The 14,222-nt window shown below is 42.5% G+C and overlaps 1 protein-coding gene across 4 annotated transcripts in view; it reads left to right on the top strand.

The window, feature by feature from the left end:
- The first annotated feature begins 465 nt into the window (after positions 1 to 465).
- Positions 466 to 14,222, top strand: part of ERCC6 (ERCC excision repair 6, chromatin remodeling factor) — a 74,935-nt gene continuing 61,178 nt past the window's right edge. For 3 of the 4 annotated variants that reach the window (XM_070471016.1, XM_070471015.1, XM_020916236.2), the window contains exons 1-4: positions 466 to 577; positions 5,537 to 5,972; positions 7,792 to 7,912; positions 9,798 to 9,909. In XM_070471016.1, coding sequence (XP_070327117.1) covers positions 5,551 to 5,972; positions 7,792 to 7,912; positions 9,798 to 9,909 — 655 coding nt within the window. In that variant the 5' untranslated portion in view covers positions 466 to 577; positions 5,537 to 5,550. The remainder of the gene's footprint in view (positions 578 to 5,536; positions 5,973 to 7,791; positions 7,913 to 9,797; positions 9,910 to 14,222) is intronic. The other variant, XM_070471014.1, reaches the window with a different exon arrangement.

Here is a 14,222-nt window from a genome sequence, read left to right as displayed (position 1 = left end):
GAACAAAGATAAATAAGCCCTCTCCCTATTCCTCACGTACTAACAGCCGTGCCAGAAGACATTTCAGCCGGCTACTGAAACGTGCGGCGCGCAAGACAGCTCCTTTCCCCAAGCTTACTTTCTCTTTGGGGTTCATGGTTAATTGTCAGCACAGTCGCTAGGCACACTGCCTATCCCTCTCTACCTTTTCTGGAAATATTCTTACTATTCTTTCTTTTAATTCTTATAATCGCCTTTACTAAAGATGTATTTTTCACCACGCGTGAAGCGCTAGCCACAAGCCAGAGACCAGCAACCAGGACCACTTCCGCACTCGGCTCTCAGGTAGAAAAGCACGGCTGTGTCACGAGCTCAAACCACGTGGCCTCGCCCTAGTTTAAAGTAAGCCCTAAAGCCGGCGCATGCGCCCTAGGCCCCGCCCACGCACGGCTGTCGGGTCATTGTTGGGGGCGGTGCTTACGGCGGGCAGAAGACGCAGAAGACGCACGCGCTGTGCCCGGTCGTAGTGCAAGTTCTACCGGTGCTGACTGCGGCTGCAGCGTGTACGTTTCCGTACGGGTGGCCGCGCGGCCCTGGGGTGAGTGTTTTGGCGGCCTGGTTGAATGTCAGGCGGGAGATGTCTGGAGCCCGCTCCGACTCTCCAGGCGGCCGCAGCCCCGCCTGGACCCCTGGCAGCCGGGACGGAGCCCTTTCGCGCGGGCGGCCAGAAGCGGGCCCTCCGGCTGGGCGCGCGGCTATCGCTCCAGCACACCTGAGGCCGGAAGTAACGCTAGGGAGCGCTCACCTGGGAGGACCGGGGTTGGGGTGGGGGGTCCCCGCCTCTGGCTCCCCCGAGGGCAAGGAGGGCCGGCGACTAAGCATCAACTTTCCGGTTTTGTGTCCTGCCCCCGCCCACCCTTAGGGTCAGCCCGGCCCAGTTTGATCTCGATTAAAACTGGAGTTGTTATTTGAACGGGACAATCGGGGTAAAAACAACTCAGGTACTTGATATAGTAAAGTGGGAGTATGTGAAGGAGGATTGAGCAGTCCGCATATAAATGCTGTAGCATAAAGACTTCCCACGTAGCATTTTATCTTCACTGTTGTCACCCTGTTCCAAGCTCCTGTCACTTTTCACCCGTACGGGTCCCAGCATGTCCATGTTGCGCTGTTTCCTCCAATCCATTATCCATACTGTAGTCTAGCTGGTCTTTTACAGACATAAATTGGGTCATGGCATTATCACCCTGTTTGAAACTGTTAAGAGTCACTCCATTACACTTGGAGAAAAATCCAAGTTCATGTTTCCCTAGGCTCCCCGTGATCTGGTCCTTGTTTATGGCTCCATCTTCAAGTACACGCCTTCCCCTTGCCAGTTTTGCATATATACAACTAAAACTCCAAATCAGTATCCAGCGCCTCCCACAGACGCCGCAGTGCTTAAAGGAGGACAGTGAAGATATTGTTTTCCCAGATTGTTAAGTCTTGTAGAGTGTTAGAAGACGTTCTGTAAATAAATGGAGTCATTATCAGCTTCTTTAACTCTGTAATTCATGTACAATAAAGACTTCTCAGAATGCTCCAGCCTTCTTCCAGTTTTTCAATAGCACCAACTCTTACCAGCCTTAGAAATCACACATGCTGTTTCTTTGCAAAATATTCACTTTTGGCCTGTTATTTCATCCTTCAGATGCTGGTTCACAGGTCTCCCTGACCTCACGCCTACTTCTATAATATCGGGCTCCTCTGTTAATTTTGTTATAAAGAAGTCTGTACTTTCCTATAGCAGTTACCACAGTTACATTTGTGTATGTATAATTTATGTATAAATAATTTATGTTGGAGAAGGAAATGGCAACCTACTCCAGTATTCTTGCCTGGGAAATTCAATGGACAGAGGGGGCTGGCAGGCTACGGTCCATGGGGGAGCAAAGAGTCGGACATGACTGAACAGCTAAGCACACATATATTTATGTATGTAAATACATATATTGTATATAATTCTTAAAATATGTGTCATCTGCAAGAGCTTCTGAGTTCTATGTAGACAGAAACTCGTTGACATAGTACATTGTCTGGTATAATTGACTCAGTAGATACTTATTGAATGTCAGATGATTTATTTCACCTCTGAAATTGCACCTTCTAACCAGAACTTCCTGGTTTTCATCTCTTATTCCTAGGAGACTTGCCCTTTGGTCTATTCTTCAAGTATCTTCTTGATTCCTTTCTTCCTTCTTTTCTTCCTTTTCCCCTGCCTTTTCCTTCCTCCCTCTTCAGTGCCTTCTGGCTTGTTTGTTTCTTTTCCCCTAATATACCCAGCTTGAACCTCCAAGGTCAGTTGCTTAAAATACTCAGCATCTTTTTAAAAAAATTTATTTATTTTTAATTGGAGGATAATTGTTTTTACAACATTGTATTGACTTCTCCCATATCTCCTCAACATCTTTACCCCCAAGTGATGTCTGCCTTTCTACTCTGAAGACTCCCAACATTGGCATTTCCCCTGGGACTGCTAATTACTGAAGGAGGAAATTGGGGTTGTTGGCAATTCCTGGTTGGGGAACTAGCTTCTGGTAGGCCTTCCACACATGTCACCAGTGTTTGTTCCCCATCACCTTTTCTCTTCTACAGGTTACTTAGTTTAGATTCTTACTCTCCCCCACCTCCCATCCCAACTATGTCCCATGACTCAGGTAATGCCCAAATTTCCTGCCTTATAGAGTATTTTCTCTATGGTCCACCTAAGCTTCTCTACTCTGCACCTGTCCATCAGGAGTCATCCTTCTGCCAGAGTCAGAGAAAGATGTGCTATGCCCTCTTCACTTCTGTACTTGCTGCTGTCTCATATACCACTTTCTTTGCAGATTATCTCCCTAATCCCCACTAGGTATTCATCCTATAGTTTTTCTTGACCAAATTTTCCTTCCCAATCCTTTGATTACTTTTTTATTCCAGTGATCTCTCTTCAATAGCCTATCCTTAGGCCTCTATTTCCTTATCTACTCATTTCTTATCCCACTACAGTCTGATTTTTTTTTCCCCTTTGCTTCGCTAAGATTTCTTTTACTAAAATAACCACTGATCAACTTGCCAAATCCACTGGAGCCTTTGTAGTTTCTTTAGAACTTGCCATATTAATTTTCCACATTTGACCATTCCTTCCTAACTCCTTATTAATCGTTTTCTCCAAACATTGTTATTTTAACCTTGTCTTTGCACTACAGAGTTATTACTTAATATTTTGATTGATTAGTATATTTTTTAAGAACTGAAAAGGAAATCCTTGTATACATACAAATAAGAACAATGAAAAAATTTTAGCTAGCATGAAGGCTTGGAGCCGGAATCCTGCTCTCTGTTGAAAGCAAGAGTGCCAGTCTGATCCTTTCTCCTGGAAATAATCAGAAGGGCCCCAGATGGAGGAATTTTCTTTCTCTGATGTTGACTTTTAACCTTTTCAAACTTAGCCTCTTTCTTATCCTCTTAAAAGAATCTCTGGTACCTGTCAGAGCCCTGGGATCCCTGCGGCTGTTTACTCTGCTGGTATTTCCACTTGTCCAGATTTTCTCTAGAGCCCAGATTCACATTTCTGCCTGCATTCTGGCTGGGCAGCTTTTGGCTGCTTCCCATCTGCTTCCTGTCTGATTCAAATTTTCGTGACTGAATTCACCAGTGACTCACTTGTCCAAACCAGACTTGTTATTTTAGATTCCTCCCTGAGCCTTCCTTTCCACTTGTTTGAACACCTCATGTGTACAGATCTTGGGTCACACATTCAAAACTCAGTTTGTATGTGTGTTTTGAACTCCAGATCCTGTGCACTGTCCCTTCTGTGTCCACCTGGCCTCTTGTCTGTGCCTGGTACCTGCCCCACTGGCATGCTTCTGCAGTAGAGAGTGAGCCCCTCAGGGCAGGATGACACCAAGTTCCTGCCATCCTTGTATCCTAGTGCTTGGCCACTGGCATCACTTTATTTAATGAGGAATGAGTGGAGCTTGTTGGGGAACTTGTGAACATTTCATAGAAATAGTTTATTCACAGTTAAATAAAAAGATAAGCTGTCACTTAAAAAAAAATCTATTTAAAAGCATTTATTAGATGGAGTTATACCGGCAGCATAGCAAACACATTTTCATTCAAGGAGTTCCTGATTTTTTTTTTTTTTAAAAAGGAGTTCCTGATTTCTTGTTGTAAAATGTGAAAGTTCCCCTTTATTCCTTCCTTTTCCTTCTGTTTCCCCGCTTCCAATGCTGCAGGTTTAGTATGTGTCTTCAGATTATTTTGAATGCATTCCATACACACAGATGTGGGTACACGTTTTTTTCCAATATAAATGCCTTCATACGACGTGGCTTTTCATTTTACATGGCTTTTATATTGTTACCGTTGATAATATTTAATGCTGGTTTAAAACTATTAAACATGCTACAATAAATAGCCATGTATATGTGAGTATTTCTCTGGAATAAGTGCCTAGTAATGTGCATTTTAATTCTTGGTAGATATTGCTAAACTGCCTTCCAAACGAATTTTACTAAGTTATATTCCCACCAGCATATGTGAAGGTGGCTCTTTCTTATCTATAGTGGATATTATCAGTCATCGTGTTTTTGCTAGCTTGTTGGTGAGAAATTATATCATGCATTGAAATGGAGTTATTTTTGAGACTTTTAATTAATCTGAGGTTCTGATTTGAGTGGTGTTATTTATTATCTCTTTTCAGAGGTTTCTACTTATTGGAATAAATAGTCAACTTAAAAGTTTCTAGTGTTAGATTTGTAGAGAATCTCTATACAAGTCTCTCTTCTTAAGTCACTAAATCTGTATGTTGCAGTTGATCATGCAGCTCTAATGTAGGTCATTTGTGCCATAATGCAGTGAAGAGGCTCACTTGGAAAGCAGCAGTGAAATGACTTCACTTGATTTGGAGAAGTCTCTGTGGGCATCACTTGGGATTCTGGTTGCCAGCTTTCTCTGGTGGCTACCCCAGGGTTCTTGTTGATGATACTGCATTTCTTTTTCTGTTGTTGGGAATATTTCTTTTTTTTTTTTAATTTTTATTAGTTGGAGGCTAATTACTTTACATCATTACAGTAGTTTTTGTTATACATTGAAATGAATTAGCCATGGATTTACATGTACTCCCCATCCCAGTCCCCCCTCCCACCTCCCTCTCCACCCTATCCCTCTGGGTCTTCCCAGTGCACCAGGCCCGAGCACTTGTCTCATGCACCCAACCTGGGCTGGTTATCCGTTTCACCCTAGATAATATACATGTTTCAATGCTGTTCTCCTGAAACATCCCACCCTCGCCTTCTCCCAGAGTCCACAAGTCTGTTCCAGAATATTTCTTAATTATTATCAGAACTCAAGAAGATCTATAACTTGTGTTCTTTTAAGATAAATAATACTTGGAAACTTGGATTTATGTAATTGGAGGATTATTGCTTGGTCTTTTGAGAAATCAATCTGCTTTAGTTATAAATATTTACTAAACTTTATAAATACAATTCTGTATAACTGATGGGCTTGCTGAAAATTTTTTTCCTTTTAGATAGTCTGAAGAGGATGCCAAATGAAAGAATCCCCGACTCAAGTCAAACTCAGGAGCAAGACTGTTCACAGAGCCAGGCTGTCAGTGTCAGTGAAGAGGGGACAATCAAGCAGGAGAAGGATGGCGACATGGACCCGGGGCAGAGCCTCCCCTCTTGTTCCTCTGCTAATGGACCCTCCACTTCCACCGAAGGGGGTCTCTTGGAACTTCCCAGGAGAGGGCCCGCCCTGCTGCACATCGACAGACATCAGATCCAGGCGGTGGAGCCCAGCGCGCAGGCCCTGGAGCTGCAGGGGTTGGGTGTAGATGTCTATGACCAGGATGTGCTGGAGCAGGGGGTGCTTCAGCAGGTGGACAGCGCCATCCATGAGGCCAACCGCGTGGCCCAGCTTGCCGAGGCAGAGAAGGAGTATCGGTCAGTCCTGGACGACCTCACGTGAGTGTGGACCGCCTTCTCTCTGATTTTACTTCTGTCTGAAAAATTTAGACAATACCTGTGGTAGTCCAGAAATTGAGGGGATTTATAGAACCTTTAGTCAGAAGATGGAGTCAGTAAGTCCTTGACCTGTGTTTAAACCCCAGCCCTCAGGAGCATTGTAAACAGTACTCACTCAGTTCAGTTCTTGGCAGCTGTTTACACATGATGTCCTGGAGAGAAGTGCTGTTCTGAGTGGCTCAAATCTCGCAAGCTTGTGCACAGAATGGTTCTCAGGAGAGGTGTGTCTGAAGATCTGATGTGTCCTACTCCAGGTACCAGGAACATCCCCCGGCCCTCTCCCCCCATCATAATTTCTTTCTAGTTTCCTGTTCCAGTCTTTTGGTACCTCAGATTTGCATGTCTGGAAACAGTGAGAAATACCTCCCAGCTTTTCCTTTCTTCCGTTGTACTTTTGACTCTCTAAGGAAAAGGGAAGTTCCATGGAGGCTCACTTATGCTTTAGAGGAGAAACAGACTTGGGCTGTGCTGAGCAGAATGCATTGGTTGTGGAGAGGCCTGGACCTGGGTTGAAAGAGGGGGCAGATGATTGAGGTGAGCTCACTCTCCATTGCCTGTCTGCCTTCCCATAGCCAGTGTTCTCAGCAGAGCTCGCTGCAAGCAGGAAAGAGAAGGGGAGGACCAGGTGGAGGGATGGTGCAGTGTCAGGTGGGAGCAGCTGGAGGAGGGGGAGGGAAGAATAAGGAGCTGTTGGCCAGCCCGTGGAGGATGCTGTGGTACTGTTGGCACTTAAAGGGCCTGTTTTCTGCTAACAGTTTTCTGGTGTGTTCTTTGAGCCTCTTGAGCAGTAGGTGTTTTCTAATAGTTGTAGGCTGACCTTCAGGTGTAAGGACCTTGATGTCCTCACACCTTACACATTCCACCTTGGAAATGTGTCCACTGGTTGCAGAGGTGACAGCAGGGTGCTGCAGAGTCATGAGACTGCCTAATGCTAGACAGAGGGTGACACACGGTGCTAAGACTACCAGTAAGTTGCATTGATAACATCTTTTCTGCTGAAATCCACAGAGGATATAGACAGCAAATTACACGAGTGTCAGTATTGAATTTGTCTTTTGAAAGTTGGGAGTTGCAATTCTATGTCTATTTTAGGAGCAGTCTATTATAAATTGACTTTTTCTGTTTGTACTACAAAGTGTAATAATATAGCAATATGTCTTCTAGTCATACAAAAGAAAAATACTATCACAGATGTCTGACTTATATAAGAAAATGTTTAAATATGTTTAGTACTTTTCCAAACTTTGGGAAACTCCCATAATGGTCTTTAAAAACCCATGTTTGGGTTGCTGGTAATGGAGTAGTCTGTACATATTTGGGGCAAGGAGTATATGGGAAATCTCTGCCTTCTCAGTTTTTCTGTGTACCTAAAACTGCTCTAAAAAATTGTCTTAAAAAAAAGTGTATGCATTTTTTCATATAAAAGGACAACATTGCCCATCATTTTTGCATAGTCTCTTGAATATATTAAATAATATAGTTTCTTCAAATGCTTATAGAATGAATGAATCAGTTTGCAAATGGGAATAAGCAGATTAAAATTAGCCAGATTAAAGAAAAACATGAGCAGTTGTCTTAGATTTATAACAACTCTTCAGGTTCTGTTAGTGGTCAAAAAGAATATGTTAGTCTGGTTTAGTTTCTTTTGTCTTTTAGTTAATGAGAAGTAAAAGGGACATGTTTTTAGCATTCCTCTTCCATATTATTCTATAAAAAATGTTACCAGAGTGGAAAATAGACATTTTCTCTTACTTTTCAGGTCATGTACGACATCCCTAAGACAGATTGATAAAATTATTGAACAACTTGGCCCTCAAGCTGCCACCAACAAAGACATCAACAGGAAACTAGATTCTGTAAAACGACAGAAGTATAACAAGGTGACTCTAGAAAACACTTAAGTCTTGCATTTTTGGAAACAGTCATTATTTAAGCTCATGTAATATTTAGGAAATAGGTGTTCTGAAAAGTATTTATAAGGTGTTAAGCAAATTTACAATAGAGAATTAAATTTTATGCATTTAATTTTTTGGCCATTTCCCTTTAACATCCTGTGTTTAAAGAGTGTTCCTAAAAATACATACACACATGTACAGGCACCTTCACAGCTGAGACAAAGTTCCCTTTTTTGACTTTTCGCCTCCTCACTCACGTACTTTCATGGGCTCCCTTGCGTCGTTGCTTTCTTTCCCCCAGCTGAGGTTCCTCTTTGGCCCGCCAGCCTCTCACGCTGGCTCATCTCATGTGGACTTGCCCTCTTTTCCTGCTCAGCTCCTGCTTGTTCTGACTGTCTGCACTGTGTTTCCCGTCAACATGGCCCTTGCCCCTCCCACACTCATGCTCACTGTCCTAAGAGGCTGGCCTTAAGTGTTCAGTTGTCACCCAGCCGCACTGACTGGGCCTGCACTTAGGGTTGTTGGACTTAAGGGTAGGGAAATGTCTATTACTTTTGACTTTGTGTTTATAAAGTCTGAAACATTTTTTAGAACTTATGTACACTCCATAACAGCATATGGCAGGAGGTAGAAATGACTTGTTTTAATCATTTTATTACTGCCGTGCAGAGTGACTGACAGATGGCCGTGTGCTTGCAGTTGATTCAGGGCAGTGAGTAGGGTCCTCACGACGCCTGTTTGGGCTTTACCTTTGGGGGTCTAGGTAGCCTTGGTTCCTCCTTTTGCTTTCCACTCAACTTTGGTTCATGGTCTTCACCACACTGACTCCTCACTTAACTCCATAGCAGCAGCTCACAGGTCATTGCTCACAGTGGAGTGAGGCAGCCGGGGTCTCCCCAAAGCAGACAGGGGACCCTCTGGCCTCTGTGGGAGCGTGTGAATAGTGGGCTTCTGGGGGTTGGGGTTTCAAAGAGCAGCGAGGACCAATACTTAGACCACTTTAGGTACTAGTCTAACTTGGTTGTCTACTCCTCTGTCTGTCTTTAGCACCTCTCTGACGTTTAGAGAGAGATTTTCAGAGACAGGCTGTTTTAAATGAGAATTTGCTGAGAGAAAACCTGCAAGATAAAACAGATTACAAGTTATTACAACATGGTGTCCACAATCAGGATGTCCCCTCTCCCCACACTCACGTCTGCTGTTTAAACATTTTTGACCTTGGAAAGAAGAACCACCTACCTCAGGCCTAGTGAACTGGGGCGTCCCTAGGAATGGCCACATAGCTGAGTTCTGGTGATGTTGGAGAAAGACAGAACAAAGGGGGGGACAGGAAGGACAGAGTAAAAGGGTCTGTCAAAATAGATTTTGTTTTTAGAATGTTGTGATTGAATAGTGTACTATAAAGGACAATCAGAAATATAGTAGATTATCAAGGGGGCTGACTTTTTCAACTGTTTGAACATTTATGTGTTTCTTTGCCATATAGCCTATTGACCTCATAGCCCTTTGGCAGCTAAGGTCAGAAACAAATGTTGTGATTTACCCAGTGTGTGATGGGGACAGGTAGAGCAGCGCCACCTCCCAAGTCAATGGAGGGTCAGTGCGTGTGGAGCTTAGGTGCTTAGCCAGTAGAGAACTGTGCCACCCAGTCAGGAGGGTGGGGACGGGGTGCTGCCTGGGGGAACACGCTACTTCCTGCTAGAAAAGTAGCAGTTACTCAGATAAGTTTCTCTGTAGTAATAGTTACATATGGCCGCTGTGTTTTATTTTGATTTTGCCCTTGATTAAAGTGTTTAAAATTTTATGATGCAGCCTTTTGTATTTAATCACTTCACTGCTATTTTTTTGTATTCAACATTTACCATTTAAGGAACAACAGCTGAAGAAGATCACAGCAAAACAAAAGCGACTCCAGGCCATCCTTGGAGGAGCAGAGGTAAAAGTTGAACTAGATCATGCCAGTCTGGAGGAGGAGGATGCAGGTGAGGATCCTGGGGATGGTGTCTCTGTTCTCGAATTGTGGCCTGATAACCTCCGCTCAGTGGAGGGTGTCTCTTCAGTGCCAGTCTGGGTGTTTGGACAAATATCTTTAATTGCTTAGTGTCAAAACAAACATAGGACATTTTATTCTCTGCACCTATAGAACCTAGTCTAGCCCTAATCCTAACCCTAACCTTGGTCTACTAGTCTAACTTGTTTTTATTTTCCTTTATGTATCTTTCTTTAGCAGCTCTTTGATGTTTAGATTGAGACTGTTCAGAGAGAGAGAAACTGTGAGGTGAAACGAATTAACAAGTCTTTTGGGGCTTCAGAGAATGAAAGTATATTTTTAACTCACCCTAATAGAGGCTCCTGGTGCCCATTTAGTATTATGTTTAATAAATTAGAAATCTTAACATTTTGTATAATTAATTTCATAAAGGCACCCAACATCTTGATTGAATTATATTTTGTTGACCCAGTATCATCAGTCAACATTCATAGAATTGCTTTTCAAATCTTTTTGGGACCTATTTGGGAGGCTTTCTAACCATCAATTCTGTTGTTAAGGCATCTTAATTCAGGTTATTTAATCCATGGCCATATTGCTTATATCACTGCCCTGGATGGATGTCTTTTGGAAAACCTTTTGGGAAGATGCATAAGCTCTGAAACAAAATGTCTTGAGTGTCAGTGTGTGTATGTGTGTTTAGAAATTGTTGGTAGCTGTTCAGTTATTTACTAGTTGAAATATAGATTTAAGCCCTTCAAGCAAATACTTTGTGCTGGCTCCATTCAGTAAGACAAGAGAATTGTGAAGACTCAGTTGAAGTGATGGAAAAAAATAGTAGCTGTGCTGTTAGAGTTGTCTTACGGAATCCACTGGGCCTGTGACCAGTGCTTCCTGCTGCTGAAATGCTGTATTTCTCATTGGTAAAAAAAACTTTTTCTTGATCTGGCTGCCTAGAACTTGCTGTTATCTTTTGCTTCCTATTATTTGTTTGGTAAAAGTCGACCCATGGGTAATTGTTGCTTCCCCCAATCCAAAATCTCCACTTGGCCTGTCTGTAGCAGCTGCTACTTCCCTGCCTCTCAGGAGCCATGTCTATCTCCTGATTTTCCTTTCAGCCTTCTGACCATTTCTATTGAGTTGTTTTTGACCAGATTTCTAGGCTTATTTTAAATAATAATTACTCTTAGAATTTCTTGCTGAGCCCTCTTTTTATAATACTACATCTCTCCAAATAATCTTACCCCTTCCCTATGGCTTCTCTGGCCATCTAGGTTCTAGTATCTTAAAATCTGTACACTTATGGCCTTGCCCTTTTTCTGAACGCCTGTTTCCTGTTATCTCTTTCCACTGGGGCTCTAGCCAACACTTAAGACTCCTGGTCTCTCTCATCACCCTTCCTCTTCCATACTTTCTGGGGTCCCTTCCTTCTCCCTGGTGCTCTGTGCCCTGTCTGGGGAGGCAGGAGAGCAGAGTGTCCAGGCTTTATGCAGCCCAGCTCTTTATTTCCCAGGTACAGACCTTGGCTACATTCTTTAACCTTCCAGGTCTGTCTTGAGATGGGCATAAGCACCGTAGACCTTCATTTCTTTGCCCCATGCTTTCCTGAGAGTTCCTTTTCCCTGCTCTCCACATAATGATCCGTTTCTTAATCATTGTGAGGATTATCTATTAAAAAATCCTTTCCTGGAATTTGGTGGGATAAACTTTGCAGTAGTTGGCTTTGCTCCTCTGATCTGTGATGATTTGAGGTGCTTGCTATCACCTTTCCTGTTACATTCTACTGGGTAGTGTAGTAATGTAAGAAAAGAAATAAAACCATCACTATTTACGGAATGTGTGGTTGGTCATATTGAAAACCTGAAAGAATCAGTGGGTGTTCTACTGGAATTACTATGTGAATTTAGCAGTGTCATTGAACACAAGGTCCGTATAGAAAAATCAAGTCATATTTCTACATATGAGCAAAAGTAAAAAATAAAAATTTAGTAAAGATGGCAATTACAATCAAAATCAAAATACCTGGAAATAACTCTTTGTTTAAAAAAGTAGTTTTCTTTGGTGCTCTCTACATTAAAAACAGCAAAATGTCATTGAAAAATTAAGAGAAGATGAATGACGGAGATACACCATGGTTATGGATGGGAAGATATACAATATTGTAATGATGTCAGTTCTGTCCTTCTCTAGTTTCAACTCAACCCCAGTATAAACTTCAGGGAGTTTTCTGAGGGAGAGGATGTAGGGTAGGAAGAGTAGGCTGAGGTGAGTGACACTAGTAAAATGATTCTAAAATTTATATAAAAATGCATCAGGTCAAGAATAGCCATAGCAATCTTGAAGAAGAATAAAATATCCAGACCTGTTATTAAGCTATAGTAATTAAGACAGTAGTGCAGTAGTGGCATAAGGGTAGACCAGTACACCAATGGGACAGAATAGAGGGTCCAGCAAATAGACCCACCCATATGTGGTCACTTGAATGTATGATATATGTCGCAGTGCAGTGCTGTGGAGAAGAATCATCTTTTCATTAAGTGTGCTGGGTTAATTCACATGAAGATAAAGTGAAGATTGGCCCATTATATAGTGTACTAAAGTAAATTCCAGATGGATTGCAGATCTTCCAATGTGAAGGGTAAAAAAAAACTTATGGTATAACATAGTAAACATTTTCATGATCTTGGGGCAAAGATTTAACAAGACACAAATATGCTCACTGTAAAGGAAAAGATTTGATAAATGAACTATGTTACAACTAAGGTCTTGTGTTTGCTGAAAGATAGCATTTAAGAGAACGGGAGAAAATGTTTGCAATATCTGTGTTAATGCAGGGACTTGAGTCTAAAATGTATGAAGAATTCCTAGAAATCTTTTTTTTCTTTTAAAGAACACCTGTGAGAAAAACTGGCAAAAAAAAAAAAGTCAAGAAAAATTGGCGAAAGATTTGGACATTTTCCTTACAAGAGGCTACCCGAAAGATCAGCAAATCTGTGTAGACGTTCCCTAGTTCATTAGTCACTTGCTGCTGCTAAGTCACTTCAGTTGTGTCCGACTCAGTGTGACCCCATAGACGGCAGCCCACCAGGCTCCCCTGGCCCTGGGATTCTCCAGGCAAGAACGCTGGAGTGGGTTGCCAGTTCCTTCTCCAATGCGTGAAAGTGAAAAGTGAAAGTGAAGTTGCTCAGTTGTGACCGACTCTTTGTGACCCCCTGGACTGCAGCCTGCCAGGCTCCTTCGTCCTTGGGATTTTCCAGGCAAGAGCACTGGAGTGGGTGCCACTGCCTTCTCCGCATTAGTCACTTAGGGAAATATAAATTACAGCCCCTGAATGGTGCTACTGCACACCTACCAGAATAGCTAAAATGGAAGGGCAAGAATATGGATCAGTTGAAACTCTGAAACACTGTTGATAGAACTTAAAATTGGCAGAACCACTTTGGAAATGTTCGGTGTTGTCTACCAGAGCTTAATATACCCAAAGAATCATATACTTAGCGTTACCAAAGGATATGTACTGAAATACTCGTAGCAACGTTATTCTCAGTGGTCCAAACCTGGAAACTACCCAGATGTCCATTAGCAGTAGGATGGAAACATTGTAGTAGAGTTGTATAATAGAATACTGTACTAACAGCAGCAATGAGAACCAACAGACTGCAACCAAATTCAACAGCAAGTATGACTCACAGGCATAATTGTGAACAACAGAAGCCAGACACAAGCACAAACATTTCCAAGTTCAGTGCCAGGTCCAGCTTACCTGCAGTGTTAACAGGTCAATCAGTATCTTGTGGGCTAGAAGCTGGGAGACACCCAGAAAGGCGGATCTGGGGATCCTGGTAGTTTATGCTTCCTGATCTGTGTGCTGGTTGTGTGGTATGTGGTGGTTTAGTCGCTCAGTCGTGTCCCACTCTTGCAACCCCGTAGACTGTAACCCACCAGGCTCTTCTGTTCATGGGATTCTCCAGGCAAGAATACTGGAGTGGTTTGCTGTTTCCTTCTTCAGGTGTGTGTGGGTGTATTTTTCTGAAAATCCACTGAGCTGTACACTGAGGATTTGTGCACTTTCTGATGTATGTTTTTCTTTAGTGAACATTTAATGAAAAACTGTGCGGGTGTTATTGGCCTGCAAGAGATCATAGATTTTAGAATATGCTTTCCTTCCCATTAAGCCTTGCTTCCTTTGATATTTTGGCTATGGATAAAGTAATTTTTCTAAAGATTAATTTCAGCTGATGAAAGAGGAATGATTTCTGGGTGGCTTTCTATTAGTATAGCATAACTTCCAATTTTAGTTCGTCC

This window comes from Odocoileus virginianus, chromosome 7 (genome assembly GCF_023699985.2).
Source record: "Odocoileus virginianus isolate 20LAN1187 ecotype Illinois chromosome 7, Ovbor_1.2, whole genome shotgun sequence".
Lineage (NCBI taxonomy): Eukaryota > Metazoa > Chordata > Mammalia > Artiodactyla > Cervidae > Odocoileus > Odocoileus virginianus.
The sequence above is the reverse complement of the archived record's forward strand: the minus strand, read 5'-3'. Positions and strand labels throughout refer to the sequence as shown.